The 23,377-nt window shown below is 39.8% G+C and overlaps 1 protein-coding gene across 1 annotated transcript in view; it reads right to left on the bottom strand.

Annotated features, from left to right (window-relative positions):
• MORC3 (MORC family CW-type zinc finger 3) overlaps positions 1–23,377 on the bottom strand; it is a 48,512-nt gene that overhangs the window by 6,220 nt on the left and 18,915 nt on the right. Inside the window, exons 9-15 of the mRNA XM_065405528.1 lie at positions 18,305–18,402; positions 11,904–12,008; positions 11,627–11,749; positions 11,458–11,532; positions 10,590–10,632; positions 5,872–6,059; positions 4,013–4,847 (exon numbers count right to left, since the gene is read on the bottom strand). Coding sequence (XP_065261600.1) covers positions 4,013–4,847; positions 5,872–6,059; positions 10,590–10,632; positions 11,458–11,532; positions 11,627–11,749; positions 11,904–12,008; positions 18,305–18,402 — 1,467 coding nt within the window. The remainder of the gene's footprint in view (positions 1–4,012; positions 4,848–5,871; positions 6,060–10,589; positions 10,633–11,457; positions 11,533–11,626; positions 11,750–11,903; positions 12,009–18,304; positions 18,403–23,377) is intronic.

Here is a 23,377-nt window from a genome sequence, read left to right as displayed (position 1 = left end):
AGCAGGGTCAGCCATGAGTGGGCTACTTAGCTCCTAGGCTCTTGGTGTGTTCTTTGAATGCAAGTATTTAAAACATGTAACCGACACTTTTCCAGGCAACAGCGACAAATTGGCAAAGTCCTGAGAATAGCAACTTGGAGTGTAGGTTCACTTAGGGGTAGGTCAGGAGAGGTGGTAGAGGCAATGGCTAGAAAGAAAATCCATATACAATATCTGCAGGAAACTACATGGTGTAGAGGCAGAAGTATAATCTTGAAAGATGGATTTAAAGTTTTTTAGTTTGGAGAAAAAAAAGAAAATGAATGGGGTAGCTTTCATCATGAACTCAGATCACTGATGTCAAAGGGTAGAAAGAAGAGGAAAATGATTGATAGTAGTATGGTTGATGAGAGAGAATAGGGTTGTTTGATGTCAAAGTTTGCTCCTCAATCAGGCAGACCTATGGAAGACAGGAAGAACTTTAGAAATGAGCTGGAAAGTTGGTGGTTATGGTTGAGAGTGACACCTTGTTAGTGACCAGCAATCATGTTGGTGAAGGGAGCCCAACAGAAGGAGTGGTGGGTAAATTTGGCTTTGGTAAAAGAAATACAGAAGGCGAGAACTGGGTTAAGTGGTGTTTAATGGGAGTTCAGTGGTGAATACTGTTTAAAAAAAAAAAGAATCCCATATGAGGCTATATTATAGTGGAAAAAGCAAAGCCCAGGTAGATTATATTTTGGTAAGAGAACATATGAAAATGGTGAAGGACAAAGGTTGTTCTGCCACATATTCACTCAGTATAACAAGTATTAATAGCTAAAATGTATAACCTGAGAACACAGGGAAGACAGTGAAATTGAGGAAGAAATTGCACTGGTAGTTAAGTTATGTAAGGGGGCAGAAAGGAAGTTTGCCAAACAGTAAAGGAAGGTTTTCATGCTTTGCCAAAGACAGTGAAGTGAGTGGAGGGAGAATTAAGAAAGTTTAAGAACATAAGAACAGCCATACAGGGTCAGACCAAAGGTCCATTTAGCCCAGTATCCTGTCCTCAGACAGTGGCCAAATCCAGGTGTCCCAGAGGGAATGAACAGAATAGGTAATCAAGTGATCCATCCCCTGTTGCCCATTCCCAGCTTCTGGCAAACAGAGGTTACAGACACCATCTCTGCCCATTTCATTAAGGCAGTGAAGGTAATGTGGCAGAATGAGTGGTAAGATAGGGTACTTTTGGATAACAAGTAATTAAAAACAAATAATTATTTAAAGAGTTTGAGAAAGCAGGTTGTGATGAGAATAAAAAAAGCACACAACATGCAAAAAAGGCAGTTGCTAAGGCGACAATGGAGGCTGAAGAGGAATTATACAGAAAGCTGGAGGAAGATGATGTCAAGAAAGTATCAGAGGGGTAGCCGTGTTAGTCTGGATCTGTAAAAAGCAACAAAGACTCATGTGGCACCTTATAGACTAACAGATATATTGGAGCATAAGCTTTCATGGGTGAATACCAACTTCGTCAGACGGGTTGGCAAAAAAGAGGAACAAATGAAACACAAAAGATAGAGCTTTCTGCATGAAGGATGGGAACTGTGTGATGACTAACCCTAAAGGTGTAGTAGAGATTGGAAATATTTTTTCCATAAGGCTGTTAAACAAGAAGAGAATTGCAACTGCAAGCACCTCCAACAATCATGGAAAAGCCTCAAAGAGATATTGATCTCTGTAGAGGAGGTAAAAGCTCTGAATAAGATGAAGAACGGTAAGCCAGCAAGTGAAGATGAGATAACTGTTGATATGATCAAGGCAATTGCAGATACTCGCTTCATACATTACTATGTGTTTGCTGGGATCCCACTTAACTGGAGAATGGGATAGATTGTGCCTCTCTGGGAGGGCATGGGTAATGCAAATGATCCAAATACTTATTGGGCATCACTCGGTTAAATCAGACTCAAAGTCCTTGAAAGAGTTTTGGAGGTAAGGTTTTGGTGCAAGGTGGAGGAAAATATAGGAGAAGAGATTTAAGAAGGGAAGGAATACTACAGACATTATATTTACGATGAGACAGAAGTTTGAAAGAATTATAAATGGAGGGCGTAACTGCTATGTAGCATTTATTGACAAAGCATACGACTTGATTCTGCATTGTTTGCCGTATTGAAATCGATAGGACGGGGACTTCAGAAATGGATAGGATAGAGGAACTTTATTGAGGGTCAAGAGCTAAGATGGTAACAATACATGGAATTTCAGAGAGTTCTGAGGCGGCAGTAGGAGTCAGACAAAGCAGTGTGCTGAGTCCACTTTTCTTCATCCTAGTTATGGAGTTAATAGGAGAACCAAACTTGTGGAGATAGAGAAAGGTAATCTATGCTGACCATCTGGCCCTTTTGGCTGACAGCAAAGAGGAACTGGTAAATACGGTATCAGAGTAGGCATCTGTGTTTGAAGATCATAGTTTGAAGGTAAACACAAAAGACTGCAATTATGCAAGTAAGGAAGAGTGACAGAAGAGCTGTTGACTGAAGTTTCTGGAGAGAAGAAAGAATCTGTATGCTTGGGAAGTATATTTCATGCTACTGGACCAAGATCTATATTTGGGGTCGGGAAGGAATTTTCCTCCAGGGTAGATTGGCAGAGGCCCTGGAGGTTTTTCGCCTTCCTCCGCAGCATGGGGCAGGGGTCGCTTGCTGGAGGATTCTCTGTGACTTGAAGTCTTTAAATCATGATTTGGGGACTTCAACAGCTGAGTCAAGGGAGAGAATTATTCCAAGAGTGGGTGGGTTAGCTTTTGTGGCCTGCATTATGCGGGAGGTCAGACTAGATGATCATAATGGTCCCTTCTGACCTTAAAGTCTATGAGTCTATCTGGAGAACTGAAAAGAACCCCACAATGTGCATGGATAGCAGTGAAAAAGGCAGGAGTACAGTGGAACTTGCAATTAATTCACAAACTGAAAGGAAGAGTGTTCACTGCATTTGTCTGTCCCTGCCTGCTCTGATTTGGCAACAGTGGATAACAGAAAATAATATACTGAAGAGAATGGCAGGCAAGCGGAGAGTAAACAGAGTGCACATGGAATAAATTAGGGGGAAGATGAATTTGGGACTCTCAGTGATAGCAAAGAAAGCATGGGAGAAGGAGGACAGCAAGAAAGGACATGGAAGACAGAGGACACGATGGAAAGACTGTCAAGAGAAGTTTGAAGAAAAAAGGACTGGAACTCCAAAACCTACAAACCTGTGCCATGGACTGGAAGGAGTAGTGAAGAATCAGACACCTCCGACCCCATGTAAATGGGAAAAGGAGTCGAAGTGAAGTTAAAAGATGGCAGATGTAGTCTCCAGTGGTATCTATTCCGTTTATTAACAAAAACAAATAATGAACTACCCAAAAGCAATGAGAACTCCTGTATATTTGTCTATCAGGGTGTCTCAAGCTTACTCTGGAGGGATCACTTCTAAAGAGAAGTTAGAGTTAGTCTCTGCCAATTCAATGCTTGGTATCTTTTCTAGCCGTTTTTATTAGTTGTGTTACTTGAACACACAATACATGATAAATATATTTACTAGAATTATGTTAATTTTTTTAATTTAACTATTTGAAAAAAATATTCATACTTGAATTTTTGAAATAGAGGTAACAGTATACTAAAAAATTAACAAGGTATTCACATCTCTAGCAATTTACAACAATCAAGATCTAGCATATACACAGGAGATGTCAGCTAATGAGATAATCCTAATTTATTTCCAATTAACTGATTTGCATCTGGATAATTATGATAATTTGTATGTGCAATTGCATCCACAAATTTTGACCCTGATCCTGCAGTGTACTCGATGTGGCTGTTCTTTTTGCTCATAAGGAGCCTCACTGACGCCATAGGGAGCTCTGTGGATGGAGTTCATTACAGGATCAGGGCCTTGGTGAATAATTTTGTAGCTAGCTGTTAAAAAAAAAAAAAAAAAAAAAAAAAAAGACAGGTCCTGTATATTCACTTTACCTTGCCATAAACCATATTAGCAAACATACCTCACTTTTATATTGATCTCTCTCAGTATTGCATTTGTCCAGTTGTCTGAAGACATCATCAAGTTGCACAGCAATTTCATCCACCTCATTTTTATTTTCATTGTTAGAACATTTGCTGCATTCCGTTTTTAAATTTAGCAAAGTACTACACTGTTCCTTTAGCTTTTCCATCTCTTTTAAGGCCTGCTCATATAAAATAGCCACTTCTTCTGGACTTTTCTCTTGAAAATTTTCTACTTTGTCATCTGGGAATATAAGAGTAGTCTCAGTTGACTGATGACACATTTCCTTTTTCACATAGTTACCATTCATTTCTAGTATCTTCTGCTCTAGTATTTTCATCTGGTTGGTTAACATTTCACACTGTTTTCGGTAATTTTCTTTTTCTTGGTTTGCTACTTGCAGCTGATTTCTTAGTTCATTTAATTTGATGCTAAAATCCACAGAAGATGTCTCAGAAGCATTAATGATTTCTTCTTGGCTTGTTTCCAAAGTTGATCTGAGTAACTGCATATCTATATAATCTTCTACTTCTTCCTTTTTAACAACTAAACTTGGGATCTCAGTTTGGGTTGATGCAGTCCACTGCTCATATTTATCTTCTGAACTAGCTGCACCACAAGGCTCCTCTTGCATGCTGCCTTGTTCCATGTTAATATGCTCAGTTTTTACTATTGTAACATCACAGTCTGCTGCAGGCTTTGGAGTACTGCTCTCCTCTAAGATGATGACGTCCTCATCATCGTCATCTTCAGTGTGATTGTCAAATGTGTGGTTATTTAATCGTGGTGTCTTTGAAGTAATAGGTGAACAACCAGAAATCTTCCGTTTAAGGCTGGGGAGGGCGGGGGAGGGAAGAAATGAAATAATCAGCTAGTGCAAACTACTACATTATTCAAAATAATTTCTAGTTTCCCAACTGTATAATTTCAAAGTTTGTGTGAACAGTGCTTATGAAAATAAAGTACACATTTGTTGGACTGCACTGGTGATTCTAGACAATCATCTGCACTTTTTAATTTCTAAATTTTGAGGTCAACTTTAGGAGTCATGAATCCTACCATTTTGGAGTGCTCCTGAAAACTGGACATTGAGTGAACTGACGCTATACATAGTGAATAAGAGAGGATGTCTTTCTGCTTATCTATTATAGTGAGACTGTTGGTTGTGCTTGGTACAGTTAAGAACATTAGAAGAGATCAGGTTTCATGGCTGGACTGAATCAAAAGGATTCATCCAAGGCTATTTGGGACAATGGAAGCAACAACATCTTTAGTTAACTAATTCAGAATTAGAGGTAATTAGCAGAAAGACAGGCCAAGTCTGTCTTTCAAGAGAAAGGTGTTCTTGAATGGAACAGATGTCAGCAGAGAGGCTCTGACTAGAAAGAATGTTATGCTAAGAAAAAACTACATATCACTAGTCAGTCAGGGAACATATCAACCATTATTTTTATAGTAACCTAGCAATTGACTTGTTTTCACACTATATCATGAAACAGACTAATAAACTTTGGGCCAAGAAGTGACAATATAATAAAAGGTTACCTGCAATGGAAGCTTGTTTGGAAAAATATACTGGAAAGACAGCTAACACAAAGCAGTCTTTCCTGACTAAGAGAAATAGGTAATCAATCTTCCTCCTTGTTAGCAAAATGCTCCCTACATTTGCTTTCCACTCTTCAGAAAGCATCTGATCTAATGTCTGACAGCTATCATAATAGCTCAGATAACACATCAATCATTATTATGGCTGGCACAGCCTGGCAATTGACATATTACAAACACCATAATTATTTTCATCTGCAAATTATTTATTCCTGAGATGAATGGAAAGCTACTTTGCACTTATTCACTAACCTGTTTTCAGGATCCAAATGAGGTGAAGATACTAATCTATTATTTGAAGTGTTTATAGATCTTGTAACAGAAATGTTTAAGGCTTCTGTTAAGTGTGATCTTAGAGCACCCTCCTTTCTACTTATAGATGACAATGCATTTTTGATTGAAGAGACAGAAGGTGTTTTAAAATACATTTCATTATTAACCTGTAGAAAAAGCAATATTTAATTAGACTACCTTGGAAGGTAGGAGGGGGTACTTGAAATCTAAATTTGGCAGAAATATGTACCTTATTACAGAAGTTCACAATGTGTCCCATACTTGGACCACCCTCACATACAGCTGGAAACCTGCCTCGCATTTAGCAATATGAGAAGGGCAGGATGGTCATGAGCCCTTGGTTGGAAACCCCTGTTCCCATTAAAACAAACAACCCCAAGCTGACTGTTGTAGCCCAACCACCAAAACCTTATTCAAAAGTGTCATCCATATTCTGTTTCAATACGTTATATTTATGGATGATGGAGCTACTTTGAATGGTGCAGTGCCCATTCAAAAACACTATAAAAAACATCCAACCACTGAAATCCTATCCAAAAGTTCTGTTTCAGTATGATGTAAAAATACATGTTACTAAGGGAGTAAACACAAAAACCATACGGTGGAGTTCTGGAAATAAAGATTAAAATGTCCTAGACTGGAAACAGGTTCAAATGGTTTAGGAAATATTATAAATAAACTGAACATCTTTGTACACGTCTGTGTTATTAATATTACCAATCTGCAATTACCGTAAAGAATTGTGCTCACTAAAAATAGGTAAAATATGCTTAACCACCATTAAAAGGACTTTCTAGACAAAAATGTATACTTTAATGTGTAAGAGTGCTAAGGTGGGGGGGGCAACTACACTAAAAGAAACTTAACAGGACTGGCACAGGAACTAGACTGTTTGAAATCACTATTTTGCTAACAGAGATGCTGTGGAAACAATCAAGCACTTTGACAGTAGACAGCAGCAAAAGTACTATATCCATTAAATAAGCAAAACCAATAACTCATTAATGAAGCTTTGTTAACTGTATATAACATATGTGATCTTGTAATTGTTTTAAGGAAGTATGGAATTAAGTCAATGTGTGCTAATAACATGTACGTGGGGGATATACAAGCTATACAAAGTAAAAGTGACTAAGTTATATGCAGCAAGAAAACTTGCCCTCTTACCACAAACAAGTTAAAATTTGGTACAAGAAAGATTCCAGTTGGTGCAGTGCAAAAAAATTAACAAGGATCCAATTCCATGAACTTAAATGTAAAACCACTGAAACCCATATGGTGTGAAAAAAATTGTTTTCCCTTTGTTGCAAGACAATGCAAGATTGGGAAAGCCCCAGGCTTCTACTGCTGTTCACACCTGGGAGACACTTACGTGTGCAGCTGTAAAGTCTTACAGACAGAGTTGCCAGTATGTGGATTCACTTTGGGGAAACAGTCTTCAAATTGCACAGTATGGCTGAAACACTGACGCTGGTAAAGTAAAAACTGTCTGTGCTAATAATAATTATTGTGTAGTGGCTAAAAAACCCCGCTTCTAGTATAAATGCAGAAAATGTTACTTTAATTGGTCTATGTTCTGTTTCACACCTAAATTACCTGTAGTAATAAATATTTTGAACCAGTTTATAATATAATTAAAAGAAAAGAAAAATTAAAATGACAAAAAATGCTTTAAAGGCAAATCAAGCATATAATGTATTATACCCTAGTAGGCTATTCCATAAAAATAATCTTGCACCCCCTGGTTTGTGCTTTAAGCTAGTATTAAATAGTAATTTAAATAATTATAACTGCTATAATGAGTTTAAAATGAGTTGCTAAATAATAAACTTTAAAAAGGTACACAAAACAAAAATATAATGCAAATAAAACAAATACCAATATAAAAAAAGAACAAAAGTAGTGGAATGTAGACAAGACATTTATTGGGAGGCACGGTTAGGAGTCAATCCTTCAAACCCTACATAAGGGTTTTTCCATAAGGACTGAGAGCTGTTAACTCAGAACAAGCACGTCCACAAATAGGTCAAGTCCTTCCACATACAACCATTCTCAGGAAGGACTGCGTCTCCCCTTGGACAGAAAGTCCTGCATCAGTTTAAACTCAAGAAGTACAGAAGACCTTTCTTTGTTTGCAGGTCTCCAGAGAACCCAGTTTGAACCAGTATATTCAAACCTGTACCTTTCGAGAGGTGTGTTGCAACCTGAGTTAATTTACCTAATGACCCTCTCTTAGCTCCTGGATGGCTGTAGTCCCGCCCTCCCCCCCCCCGCCCCATCCCCATGGAATTTCATACAATCCCTGGCCCACAATGATATATAAACTTAATACAGTAAGGCTAAACTTAATCCAATAATGTTTTTCCAGAGTACTGCAGGAAATTGCTATATATGTCACACGACAAACAGAATGAAATTGGACAAATGCAAAGCACTCCACTTAAGAAGGAACAATCAGTTACACACATACAAAATGGAAAATGACTGAGTAGGAAGGAAGTACTGCGGAAAGAGATCTGGGGGTTATAGTGGATCACAAGCTAAATGAGAGTCCACAGTGTTGCAAAAAAAAACCCCCATCATCATTCTGGGATGTATTAGCAGGAGTGTTGTAAGCAAGATACAAAAAGTAATTCTTCCACTCTACTCCGTGCCGATAAGGCCTCAACTGGAGCATTTTGTCCAGTTCTGGGCACCACATTTCAGGAAAGAGGTGGACAAATTGGAGAAAGCCAAGAGGAGAGAAGAGGCCCATCAGCAAGTTCAGGATTGAAATTAGACGAAGGTTTCTAATCATCAGGGAACTCAAGTTCTGGAATAGCTTTACTAGGGGAGCAGTGGGGCCAAAAAACCTAACTGGTTTCAAGACTGAGCTTGATAAGTTTATAGAGGGAATGGTATGATGAGGCTGCCTACAAGGGCATGTTGCTTATCTCTGACCACTAGCAGCAAATATCTCCAACAGCCATTGATGGGACACTAGATGGGCAGTTTAGATTGGACATTAGGAAAAATTTCCTGTCAGGATAATTAAGCACTGGAATAAACTGCCTACGGAAGTTGTGGAATCTTCGTCATTGGAAATTTTTAAGAGCAGGTTAGACAAACACCTGTCAGGGATGGTCTAGATCAGTGGTTCTCAACCTATTTACCATTGTGGGCCACATATGTAGCTCGCTGTGTGTTATGTGGGCCACATCCACACTATATATATTAGACACACACACACACACACACACACACACACAGTATGGCCCTGAGGATGTAACATGGGCCGCAGCTGTGTGCTGATTGGATTGCAAGGGGGCCACAGGCCACGGGTTGAGAACCACTGGTCTAGATAATATTTAGTCCTACCTTGAGTGCAGAGGACTAGACTAGAAGACCTTTCAAGGTACATTTCAGTCCTACAATTCTATTATCTGCCTATTAAAGCATATTTTGTGATTTTACTTGCATATTTTTATCAACTTTTTTTTCACGAAAGCTATGCTTGCTTTTGTATATTCTCTAGTAATTTCAATATTTAAATAGTTCTATTTACATTGGTTCAATTACTTTGGAGAGTACATTTTAATACTTTGATAATTAATCACTGAACTTTGAATTCTGCTCCCAAAACATGACTATGAAAACAGTATCTTCTTACTGAATGTATTTGAAAATCTGGTACACAGGGAGCAAAGGGAGACATGCACACTATCTCATTTTATGCACATCATGAAATATGCATATTAAGTGTTCTTGCACACTAAATTTTGCCATTAAAGTAAAAAGATGAAAAGATGATCTGGAATGATCTGGACCAGGTTTTCAAATGTTTTTACTTTTTATTTGTTAGCACTACACCATTAATATAGTTATGCCAGAGAGCCTGTATTTTTTTTTCCAATCTAATGAATCAACTGAAACATTAACTAAGTTCAAAATAAAGGACAAATTCTGCAAATAGTTTTTATAGGTAAAACCCCACTGAAGATAAGGTTGTCTATGCAGAACGGAAAGCAGAATTTGGCCAGCAGAACCTTTATTGCTAGCAATGATACAGATCTGAGGTTGAATTTGCAGGACTGACAATTTAAAAAAATTCTTGCTTGTAAATTAAGCAAGTTGAACCTAGAAGACACATAACATAAAGCCTCTCAATGCTGTTTTAAATACCTTAATTTGATCAAATAGTATATGGCTTCTTAAACAAGCGTAATGTGATCAGTATGTGTGCACTTGCATATATAAAAACATTAAATATGAGAAGTGTGTATATTTGTTTACACATCTTCTAAATAAGAGCAGCAGGCTCATTGCCTTTAAAAATGTACTAGTAAAACAAAATGCATATTTAAAAATATAGTGTTGTGTAAATTATGTTTGAAGCCCCTTTCAGAATGTTATGTAAAAATATTTAAATGCATTACAAAGTAGTTTGAGTAATCTCCCTTATATCCTCTCACCAAACAAAATCAGACACTCAGATGGAAAAAAATATCCCGACCTTCTGAAGTGTACATATAGAGTTTTGAATTTACAGCTTTCGCTAAATGCACATTAGCGGCTACAGTCCAATATACTGTATGTATATTCTTGAATGAATTACATCTGGAAAATCATCATTCAGGTGCATTTACAGCCAAAACTATCAAATTCAAGAGCAAATCAAGATTAAGAGAGACAGTTACCTGTTGGCTGTACTCCAGTCGCCTCCTTAGTTTTTCCCTGTCTCTTTATACATTGGGGAAGAAAAAGTTTAAATCAAAATATAATTCACTGTAAAAATCAATTTCTAGCTTAAAACAAATACAATACTCTTCACCTTTCAAAGATGAAAAGAATGAACAACGGTTTTCACTAACATTCTGAATTACTGAATATAATTTAAGCATGAAGGCTATTAGGAGTTAAAATTAGCATAACCTCAATTACTTGTCAGATTTGAACCACTGTAAATAATCCTTTTTAAGCTAACCCTTTTCATCAGTACTCAAAACAATAGACTTCCTGAACTGTCAATTAAGGTTCTGTTCATGCTCAAATTACTCCTGTGTTGGGGTAGTTGGTTACACCCAACTGTATGTGTAGGCTAGAGCAGGGATCCTCAGGTTATGTAGCCTGCATCACACCTTAGAGTGTCTTCCCATTCAAAATTATGCAACATCCCTGAGCCAATGCCAGCAATTGTTCTAATAATATTACCCTATGAGAGTATTTACACTGACAGCTAAATATGTATTAATTTAGCAACTGGAAAGGAGGAGAGCATCATGTGATCAGCAGTCAAAAACAAAAATGACACCAGTGGTCCACAGAACAATTTGAGAATTTCTGCATCAGTCCATGCTAAAAGGAGAGATTATATATGACATTTGATAACACTGTAGCACTGTTCCCTTACAATGGTTTGGTCTGCTCTTTTAGGGCACAAACCATGCTGTAACTTGGTAATATCCCCCAAACAGTGGGTAAGTTAAAAACTTAAAGGTGTTTTACTTCTCACATTTCTATTCTATAATAGGTACATCTTTTCACACAAAAGTCTTTGGTACTCACTTTTTCTTACATGTTTTCTCATATGTCGGATGTATTAGGTCATCATCTTCAGGTTCTTCTGGTACACTGCAATTCCTGATTAAAAGTATTGAGACAAATGGTGCTCTAATTAACTGAGAAAAGTAAAACATGCAATTGCATCTAGATATTCCTCCAGATCCTACTTTACCTGAACTGTGGATCAGGATTCAACGAACAGTACCACTTCTCTGGCAAGCGATCTATCCCATCTGGAAGCTTCCGCCACTTCAGACATGAATCGCATTGAACCCATGTCTGATCAGGTCGTTTTCTGTAAAGAAACATCAAAACATTCATATGAAAATGTTACCCCCCCCCCCCCTCCCCTGACTCCTGTGCAATATCATGTAGGAGTAGAGAAACTAACATGCATGTATTCTAGTATTGAGGCCTTTACATTATAGCTTTAGAGACATCTTACTTACTGTAGATCCTCTACTGGCAAATCCAGAGGATATTCTTCGTTTTTCTTTGCTTTCATTTCATTCCAGTAATCATTAAGTTTTTCTCCCAGTGCCGCTATTGTAAGTCTAGCAAAGAAATAGTGCCTCATGAGAAACATTTTGTAAAATATTTATTAGCAAGGAAAACTTTTACATTCACATAGCTGAAGTTGCGTATCTTAGATCGACCCCGCGCAGTAGTGTAGACAAGCCCTTAGTGATATATTTCTGGCTTTGATTTGGGAAAACTGCTGGTTCAAATATTGGACAAGTCCTTTGCACTAATAGTGAAAATAAAGGTCTCAAACCCAATTTACAAATGACTTTCAGAGAAGAAATAAAATGAGCATTGAGTAACACGATGGTCTATGGCAGAGGTGGGCAAACTATGGCCCGGAGGCCACATCTGGTCGGCAGGACCGTTCTCCCCGGCCCCTGAGCCCAGGAGGCTAGCCCTCAGCCCCTCCCCTGCTGTTCCCCCTCCCCTGCAGCCTCAGCTCACTGTACCACCGGTGCAATGCTCTGGGTGGCGGGGCTGTGAGCTCCAGGGGCAGTGCAGCTGCAGAGCCCGGCCTGACCCGGTGCTCTGTGCTGCACGGCTGGCTCCAGCCGGGCAGCGCGGCTGCCTTTCATGGTGCAGCCGCACCACCAGCCACCGGTGCTCCAGGCAGTGTGGTAAGGGGGCAGGAAGCAGGGGAGAGGGGATGGATGGAGGGCAGGTTAGTTTGGGGAGTGGTCAGGGGATGGGGGTGTGGATAGGGGTGGAGGCGGTCAGAGGGCGGGGAACAGGGGGGTTGAATGGGGGCATGGGTTCCGGGGGGCGGTCAGGGAGATGGGGTGGTTGGATGGGGCAGAGATCTGGGGGGGGTGAAATCAGGAAGGAGAGGAGGGGTTGGATGGGATGACGGGAGGCAGTCAGTGGCGGAGGTTCCGGGGGCAGTCAGGAATGAGAGGAGGGGTTGGATGGGGCAGCTGGGGGCAGTCAGGGGTGGGGGTTCCAGGGGCTGTCAAGGAGAAAGGGTGGTTGGATGGTGCAGGGGTCCCAGGGGGGGAGGGAGGAGAGGTCAGGAAGAAGGGGGGGTTGGATGGGGCGGCGGGGGGTTCAGGGGCGGTCTGGGGACAGGGGGCCATCAGGGAACAGGGAGGGTTGGATGGGGCAGGAGTCCCGGGGGGCCATCAGGGGCAAGAAGCGGGGGGTGGGGGGGGGTCGGATGGGGGCAGGGCCACACTTGCCTGTTTGGGGAGGCACAGCCTCCCCTAACTGGCCCTCCATACAATTTCTGAAACCCGATGCGGCCCTCAGGCCAAAAAGTTTGCCCGCCCCGGTCTATGGGAATGAGTCTCTGGTTTAGGTATGAGGGAGTCTGGGCAAACACTCACAGTGGTAGTGAAAATTTAGGCCAAAGTATAATTACAGTCGGTAGAAATAGCAGCAGTTGAAGAAAATAGCCTTTGATTCAAAAGGATGGTGACAGATAAGGCAATACAGCTATTAAAAAAATAATTTAAATAGTCCATTTGATGGTCCTGTTAGTACTTGCTCGTGAATATTAGCCCTTTTAGTCCTTTTCTTTTTTGTATATTGATTCATTTACATATTAACTATTCTTTAGAATCTGTTTTAATATCATAAAAAGTATGTGGAATTCTAAGGCCCAGAATACTGGTCCTTGACCTATAAGTAACCCAATTCATGATTCTATGCATTAGGATGTATCTAATAATCCGTGGTGCTTCCATGTCTATAAAACTCCAAATATTCTTGGAAACCATTCCTTTTAAAAAAATGTTATAATATAATATAATGCTTACATAAGCATATATAAAATGGATTGCTGAGGGATATTGTTACAGCAGATGTTTCCTATTGGGGAATCAACAGGGAAGAATGCTTATGGGGGAAGAAGAACTCACTGAGATATATTATCTTCAAGAATGTTGGTCCTCAGCTGTAAAAAATTATGCCTTCACACATAAATCAGGTAAACTAAGAATGTACAGATATTAAAGGAAATCCCATCAGAACATAAGAAATGACATCAGAACACGGCTCTGGGAGGGTGTTTTTGGCGAAGAGGCGTTATGGCCTAAAATCCCTATATAACAACAGAAGTTTTGGAACTTAGGTGAGGAATGAAACTGTGCATCCCACCAGTTACAGTGAAGAAGAGACACAGCATCAGATCTTTACCTTACAGCTAGGGTAGTAATGTATCTATTATTTCTGTATTCTGTACAGTGCTGTACTAATCTCTGATTCAGGGCCGGCTCCAGGCACCAGCCCACCAAGCACGTGCTTGGGGCGGCACCTTGGGGCGGGGCGGCGCTCGGGTTTTTATTTAATTTTTTTTTTTTTTTTTTTGGTTCGTAGGGGCAGCGCTGGAGGGTTTTTTTGTTTCCGCGGCGCGGCACGGCGCTCGGAGGCGGGGCGGGGGGGGGGCGCGGCGCAGCGCTCGGAGGGGGGAGCAGGGGCCGGCGCGGCGCTCGGAGGGGTTAGGGGCTTCGGGCAGCGCGGTGCTTGGAGGGGGCGGAGCTTCAGGTGGCGCGGCGCTGGGAGGGGCGGGGCTTGCGCGGTGCTCAGCAGGGCTTTGGGCGCGCGGCGCTGGGGGGCGGGGATTTCGGCGGCGGGGCGGCGCTCTTTTTTGCCTGGGGCAGCAAAAAAGTTAGAGCCGGCCCTGCTCTGATTGAACATCTATGATTAATCAATTCCAATTGAGCCTGTTATTCAACAATCTTGGATAGTCATCAAGTCACATGCAAAAGTCCTCAGCAAGATCACAACAGACAGAGAGGAAGAGAAGTTTTGAGATCGGATTTAAAGATTTAAAGTCAGAAAAAGAAGAGCAAATGAATGTTCCAAAGAGAGGTCTAGAAAGAAACACACAAATGTACACAGCCACAAAAAAGTGAATCATAACATTAAGGAAGGAAGCAAACTGGAAGGCAGGAGTAAGTAGCAGAGCAAAATGGATAAGAAGCCAGTGAACTGAAGAGGCAAAGACATGGGAATAAGCAAAGCAGAGCAAAAGTTATAGTACATGAATTAAGTAGGATGGATTTGGACCAAACGAACAAAGGATTCTACAAGACCAAACATGACCTGTAAAATGAAAATACTTGTCTAACAGGAAATACAGACGAGACCAGTAGGAACAATTATGGGTATACAAAGAATAGACAGTAAAGGAGGAATAGAGCTGACATCATAACCAAAGTCAACAGAGCCCCTATATGCAGACACAGGTTTTCCAGAACATATTCAGTTGCAGGGTTGAAGCCTAAGGGAGGACAAGGAAAGCAGACTTCATAGGGTGATGGGAGCAGATGCACAAAAGCTAGGTGTCATTGGAAAGGTGGGGGGGGGGGGGCGGGGAGAGGGCGGATAAGATAACACTACTTCATATAAAATTGTACTAGTGTATTAAATTTATTTCAATATTTTTCATTCGATATTTACCATTCACCTGTCAGTTAAGTGAATTATTTCTGAAGTCTCCCAAACTCTCTTCAAATGAGAGAAAAATATATATCCACTGTTTAATAAATATATGCAGCACAATTTTAGATAAAAGTTGAGAAAGTTACTGTCATTGTAAAGGGTTACCCAAATCTCCGTTCCCAATCTGGTCTCTCTGAATGCAACCCCCTCATGTGTTAGGCCTTGTGCCTTTACCTATCTTGTGGTGTTAGTCAATACAAATATATTAGAGATTGCATACATCCCATTAACGGGTATTATCCCACAGTTTGTTTACATATACAAAAAGTGTTGGGAAGTTATGTTAACTGAATATATCATGCTCTCCCCACAATTCTGTTCATAAAATCACAACATTTTGCAAAGCTGAAGTCAGCTTTGCCATTAGAAAACAGGAAGCCTGTTAAGCTAAAATACAAAGGGTAGGTCTACACTTACCCGGTAGTTCGGCGGCTGGCAATCGAACTTCTGGGTTTGACTTATCGCGTCTTGTCTGGACGCGATAAGTCGAACCCGGAAGTGCTCGCCGTCGACTGCGGTACTCCAGCTTGGCGAGAGGAGTACCGCGGAGTCGACGGGGGAGCCTGCCTGCCGCGTGTGGACCGAGGTAAGTTCGAACTAAGGTACTTCGAACTTCAGCTTTCACGTCGCTGAAGTTGCGTACCTTAGTTCGAATTGGGGGGTTAGTGTAGACCTGGCCAAAGAGTGGTGGGTCCTAGTACAGATTGGGATGCACCTCTTCACCCAACTGGGTTTGGAAAGTACTAGTCAAATCAGAAATAAGAATAGAACAAAACAAGTTAAAGAACTGTTACAAACTGATGGATTGGATTTTAGTGATGTGAAAAAAGCTTTAACTTGTAAAATCATACTACAAATATTACTCAGATTCAGACTTTACGGTCAGGAGGGACAATGATCTTCTAGTCTGACCTCCTGCACAACGCAGGCCACAGAATCTCACCCACCCACTCCTGTAACAAACCCCTGACCTATGTTTGAGCTACTGAAGTCCTCAACTTGTGGTTTAAAGACTTCAAGGTGCAGAGAATCCTCCAGCAAGTGACCCGTGCCCCACGCTGCAGAGGAAGGCGAAAAACCCTCAGGGCCTCTGCCAATCTGCCCTGGAGGAAAATTCCTTCCCAACCCCAAATATGGCGATCAGCTAAACCCTGAGCATGTGGGCAAGACTCACCAGCAGACACCCGGGAAAGAATTCTTTGTAGTAACTGAGATCCCACCCTAGTTAGTGTCCCATCACAGGCCATTGGGCATATTTACCGCTAATAGTCTAATTTTGGCAATTGATCTTTGACTATCCCATCATACCATCCCTTCCATAAACTTACCAAGCTTAGTCTTGAAGCCAAATATGTTTTTTGCCTTCACTGCTCCCCTTGGAGGGCTATTCCAGTACTTCACTCCTCTGATGGTTAGAAACCTTCATCTCATTTCAAGTCTAAACTTCCTGATTACTAGCTGATAAGCTATTTTAGAAGCACATTTTCTGTGCAAGAATTGCTTCCCAGAAAGAAGGCATGTATGTCTCCTTCACGTATTGTACTGCTTTGTCTTTAGACAATACATTTGGGTAAGTCTGGTTATTTGGTCTCTTGAACATTTAACCATGAGCGTAATCAAACGATTGTCCTTTTGTCAATAGGTGGGATTCTGCAATTCTCCAATTCTTGAGACCAGGCCCTGGACTACAGTATCCTATGGCTCAATTGTACTTACTTAACAGGTACAAGTGAGTTCAGGTACCTGTACTTCTTCCCTGAAGGTAAGCTAAGCAGGCCTAACTTCTTCAGATACCCTCAGAAGGATCCGGGGTTTTAGTCTGGTTCCCCTAAAGAGCTACCCTCCCTCTTTCAAGAGTGTTCTTTTTGAGTTTTTGATCCCAGTGATCAAAAGCCTTTTTCTGTCCTGGAACTGTCAAACACTTGTGTAGTTACGAGACAGGTGGCTTATCTTGAGCCATTTTTTCCCTTCCTGCTTGTTCTCCGTTCATCCCCACATTATACTAAACCACTGTTTCCATACAAAAAACATCCCAATCAGGTCAACATGCACTATTCATAAATTACAGAGCAGCTCCAAATCCCACAGTTACCACAACCCTATGCTGCTGAGCAATCTGAGCTGCTTACTTTCTGGTTCATGTGCCAAATCTCTCGAAGATTTAATAGAATTCCCATTCTAATGACCTATCCATTTCCTTCGGTTACAGGTGATTGATATTGCTCAGCCTGGCAGAGAAACAGGAAAGCTGTATCTCAGAATTTTAAAAAGGATGAGTCAACTTTTACTTTTAAAATGGACAAATTTCTAATTTACAGCTTTAACTAAGGCATTAATTTTGAGTCTCCTTAAATACACTCTCCAATAAGTCAATTACTTAATTATCTTTGCATGTAAAAAACAAGGAAAAATAGCAACTCCAAAGTATCTTCAGATGTAGATGACAATGTATAAAACTTTTCTTGCAGATATTACTATTAAAGAACACACAATAGTTAATAAATTAACTTGGCAATTATTTGTTGTTTTCATTTCTCACCTCACGCCTCCCTCAAACACACATACAGCATATGAATTCAGCTTTTCAGCCAGTTAACTCTACCAATAGAAATAAGCATTTAAAGAGAAAAGCATGAAGGTGTTTGAAAGATAAAGTAACTTTTTAAAACAGAATTAACTGCCTTTGTTTTCAATTTGGTAGCACTTACTGTCCAAAGTGGTGATAGTATTTCATGACAATTTCAGATTACAAAGTACTTATACAATACTTAGGAAAAAAACTGACATTTTATAGCTAAGAAAATAGCATGCTAGGAAAAGTATTTAATACACCCACTGTAAACCCATTTTATAATATGTCTAGATAAAATACATATATATTCACCTGTATTCATTGGTATAATCAAAATCTTGTTTATTATGAGTTGGTTTTAGGAAGTTACATTCTATAACCCCAACTACACCAACACCCATGTTGTTTGCCTGTAAAAAATATAGAAATTAGAAAAAGATGCCAACTTTTATACTGAAACATTCCTATATACAAAAGGAAAAAAGACTATTGGTAGTTTGGATTTTACAAATATATTCAATTTAGCAACAAGTTTGTCAGAAAAGTTTACAAGCCACATGAGCTGAAGTTATAAAATTTAATTTTGACATGTAGTTCCTCTTGAAAAAAATGGAATTGTCTTGTATTTTGTACCTATCATGGGTGAAAACATACCCAATGTGGATAAAGGAAGGCTTAAAAATAGGTCCAAAGTGGGCAGGTGACAAAAGCGCATAAGTATAAAAAACTCATATTAACAGAGGGCTAGATGTTCGGGGGAAGGGAGGAAGACATGGAAAATTACAATAGGGTCACTGGAGCAACAAGAGGGATATCAGTGGGGGAATCTGCTCAACATGTCTATACACAAATCCAAGGAGTATGGGGAATAAACAGGAAGAACTGGAAGTGTTGGTACATAAATTAGCTTATCACAAAGACTTGGTGGGATAAATCTCATGACTGGACTATTGGTATAAAGGGGTATAATTCGTTCAGGAAGGACTGGCAGGTGATGTAGCATTATGCATCAAGAATATATACGCTTGTTCTGAGGTCCAGAAGGTGGTGAGAGGCAGACAAGTTGAAAGTTCTCGGTAAAGATAACCGAGGGAAAAATAAGGGTGACATCATAGTATGGGTATATTATAGACCACCAAATCAGGACGACGAAGTGGATGAGGCACTTCTAAAACAAAACAAATATCGAAAACACAAAATCTGGTACTTATGGGGGACGTGAACAACCCAGACATCTGTTGGAAAAGTAACACAGGCAAAACAAAAAATGTCCAATAAGTTCTTAAAACTTTTTGTTTCAGAAAGTGGAGAAAGTAATCATGGGGACAAACATTTTAGACTTGATTCTGACCAATAGGGAGAAATTGGCTGTGAATCTGAAGGCAAAAAGCAATTTGGGTGAAAGTGATCATGAAATGCTGATTTCATCATTCTAAAGAAAGAAAGGAACAAAAGCAGCAGAATAAGGACATAAAAGGCAAGGGAAAATTCCAACTTCCAAGTATCTTTGATGTAGATGACAATATATAAAACTTTTCTTTCAGATATTACTATTCTAGAACACTCGGTAGCTAATAAATTAACTAGGCAATTATTTGTTGTTTCTATTTCTAAACTCACACCTCCCTCAAATACATGTTCAACATTTTAAATACTCTACTGGTTAGCAAAAAAGCAGACTAACACACTCAGAGAACTCATAGGTAAAGTCCAATGGGAAGAAAAGCTAAGGGAAAAATGAGTTCAGGAGAGCTGGCAGTTCCTCAAGGTGATAATATTAAAGGCATAACTGCAAACTATTCTGATACTATTCTATCTTTCCTTTGTAAGAGACCAATAAGGCTCCATCAGGAGCTCTTTAATGACCTGAAAATCAAAAAGGAATTCTACAAAAAGTTGAAACATGGTCAAATTGATAAGGAGGAACACTAAAGAACAGCATAAGTATGTAGAAACAAAAATCAGAAAGGGTAAAGCACAAAATGAGTTGCACCTGGCAAGGCACATAAAAGGGAATAAGAGGAGGTTCTTTAAATACCTTAGGACCAAGAGAAAGAAGAAAAATGTGCATCTTCTACTTAGCGGAGAAGGAGAGCTAATAACTGATGACATCCAGAGAGCCAAGGTGCTTAATGCCTATTGTGTTGCAGTCTTTATTAAAAAGGTTAATGACCACCAGATACTCAACACAATTAATATTGACAACCAGTGGGAAGGAATGCAAGCCAAAATAGGAAGAGAACAGGTTAACGAATATTTAGATAAGTTAGATGTATTTCAAGTCAGAAGGGCCTGCTGAAATTCATGCTAGAGTACGTAAGGAACCAGCCGAAGGCATCTCGGAGCACTTAGCAATTATCTTTGAGAACTCCTGGAGGACAGGAGAGGTCCCAGAAGACTGGAGAAGGACAAACGTAGTATCTATCTTTAAAAAGGGGAAACCAAAGAGGGCCTGGGGAATTATAGACCCATCAGCATAACTTCAATACCTGCAAAGATACTGGAGCAATTATTAAACAGTTAATTTATAAGCACTTGAAGGAGAATAGGGTTATAAGGAATAGTCAGCATGGATCTGTCAAGAACAAATCATGCTAACCTGACTTAATTTCCTTCTTTGATAGGATTACTGACCTAGGGGATGGAGGAGCACAGGAGACGTGATATACCTTGATTTCAGTAAAGCTTTTGACACAGTTCCACATGACATTCTCATAAGCAAAGCAGGGAAATGTGGTCTAGATGAAATAACTGTAAGGTGGGTGCACAACTGGTTGAAAGACTGTATCCAAATGTTATCAGTTTTATGTTAAGGGCTGTTATAAAGAGGACAGGGACAGTGATCAACTGTTCTCCACGTCCACTGAAGGTAGGACAAATAGGGGCTTAATCTACTGCAAGGGAGATAGGAAAAGCTTTCTAACTACAAAGGAAGTTAAACTCTGGAATAGCCTTCCAAGGGAGGTCATGGAGTCCCCATCATTGGAAGCTTTTAAAAACAAGTTGGACAAACACCTGTCAGGGATGGTCTAGGTTCACTTGGTCCTGGCACAGCATAGGGGACTGGACTTAATGACTTTGAGGTCCCTTCCAGGACTAAATTTCTATGATTCTATAAGGACAATGGATGTAAAATCTGCCTTTATTTTTTTTTTAAATATACTCTGAGAACTGGTAGGTAATGTCCCCCAGGAAGAAAATCTAAAAGAGAACTGGCAGTTTCTCAAGGAGACAACATTAAAGGCACAACTTCAAGCTATCCTGACGTGAAGGAAAGAGGAATAATAGTAAGGTGTCAACATGACTCCATCAGGAACTCTTTAATCACCTGAAAATCAAAAAAGAATCCTACAGAAAGTGGAAAATTTGTAGTATTCTTTTGAACTTAGCAATTTATCAAGCATATAGGGAGAAAATCAGAAAGGCTAAGAGACAAAATGAATTACACCTAGAGAGAGATATAGAAGACTAAGAGGTTTTTTAAATACATTAGGAGCAGGAGAAAGACCAAGGAAAGTGTAGGTCCTCTACTTGGCAGAGAAGAAGAGCTAATAACTGATATCAAGAAGGCGGAGATGTTTAATGCCTATTTCGCTTCAATCTTCACTAAAAAGGTTAACAGTGACCAGATACAACACAATTAATATTAACCAGGGGGAGGAATACAAACCAAAATAGGGAAAGAACAAGTTAATGAATATTTAGGTATGTTAGATGTATTCAAGTCATAGGGCTTTATGAAATTCATTCTACAGGTAACTTAAGGCTGAAGCTGAAGCAACCTCTAAATCATTAACAATTATCTTCAAGATCACATGGAGGGTGGGTAAGGTCCCAGAGGACTGAAGAAGGGCAAACATATTACCTATTTTTAAAAGGCAGAAACAAGGAGAACCTGGGGAATTATAAACCAGTCAGCCTAACTTTGATACCTAGAAAGATACTGGAACAAATTATTAAACAATCAACCTATAAGCACCTAAAGCACAATAGAGTTACAAGTAATCACCAACATGGATTTATTAAGAACTAATCATGTTAAACCAACTTAATTTACTTCTTTGACAGGGTTGTTAGCCTAGTGGATTGGGGGAAGTAGTAGATGTGATATCACTTGATTTTTATTAAGGCTTTTGACAGTCCCACATGACCATTCTCATAAGCTAACTAGGCAAATGGGGTCTACATGAAATTACTGTAAGGTGGGGGCAAAAGTGGTTGAAATATTGTACTCAATGAGTAGTTATCAATGGCCCACTGTCAGATGGGAAGGACATATCTAGTAGTGTCCTACAAGCGTCAGTCTTGGGTCTGGTCCTATTCAATATTTTCATTAATGACTTGGATAATGGAGTGGACAGTATGCTTATAGAACAATCAGGACAGCAAGCTAGGAGGGTTTGTAAGCACTTTGGAGGACAGGATTATAATTCAAAATGATCGTAACAAATTGGAGAATTGGTCTGAAATCACACAAGATGACATTCAATAAAGACAAGTGCAAAGTACCTTACTAAGGAAGGAAAAATCAAATGCACAACTACAAAAGTGGGGAATAGATGGCTAGGCAGTAGTACTGCAGAAAAAGATCTGGGAGTTGTAGTGGATCAAACTGAATATCAGTCAACAATGTGATGCAGTTGTGAAAAACACTAATATCCTGGGGTGTATTAACAGCAGTGTTGTACGTAAGACACAGGAGGTAACTGTCTCACTCTACTTAGCCCTCGGGAGGCTTCAGCTGGAGTACTGTGTCCGATTCTAGGTGCTACACTTTAGAAAAGATGTGGACAAATTGGAGAGAGTGTCCAGAGAACAACAAAAATGATAGAAGGTTTAGAACCTATAAGGAAAGGTTTAAAGAACTGGACGTGTCCTCTTGAGGAAAGAATATTGGGGGGGGGGGGTACCTGAGAAGTCTTCAAGTATGTTAATGGCTGTTATAAAGAGGACTGATCAATGTTCATGTCTACTGAAGGCAGGACAAGATGCAATGGGCTTGAACTAAAGCAAGGGAGTTTTAGGTTAAATATTATGACAAACTTTCTGTCTACAAGGGTAGTTAAACCTCTGGTATAGGGAAGGTTATGAATCCCTATTACTGGAGGTTTAAGAACAGATTGGATAACTTGTCATGGATGGGCTAGGTTTTACTTTACCTGACTCAGCACCAGGAGCAGGACTGATTACTTTGAGATCCCTTCCAGCCCTACATTTCTACGATTCTCAAGTCCCTCCTTTCTCTTAAAAGTGACACATTCACGCCTACACTTTGTACATCAAGGTTAGTTCTAAAGCAATCATTTATGATTAAGTGCTTAGTACAACTTTCAGTATTAAACTGATGCATTGACACTACAGAAACCAAGGATTTTACAAAAGCTG

Source organism: Emys orbicularis, chromosome 1 (genome assembly GCF_028017835.1).
Source record: "Emys orbicularis isolate rEmyOrb1 chromosome 1, rEmyOrb1.hap1, whole genome shotgun sequence".
NCBI classification, from domain to species: Eukaryota; Metazoa; Chordata; order Testudines; family Emydidae; genus Emys; species Emys orbicularis.
The sequence above is the reverse complement of the archived record's forward strand: the minus strand, read 5'-3'. Positions and strand labels throughout refer to the sequence as shown.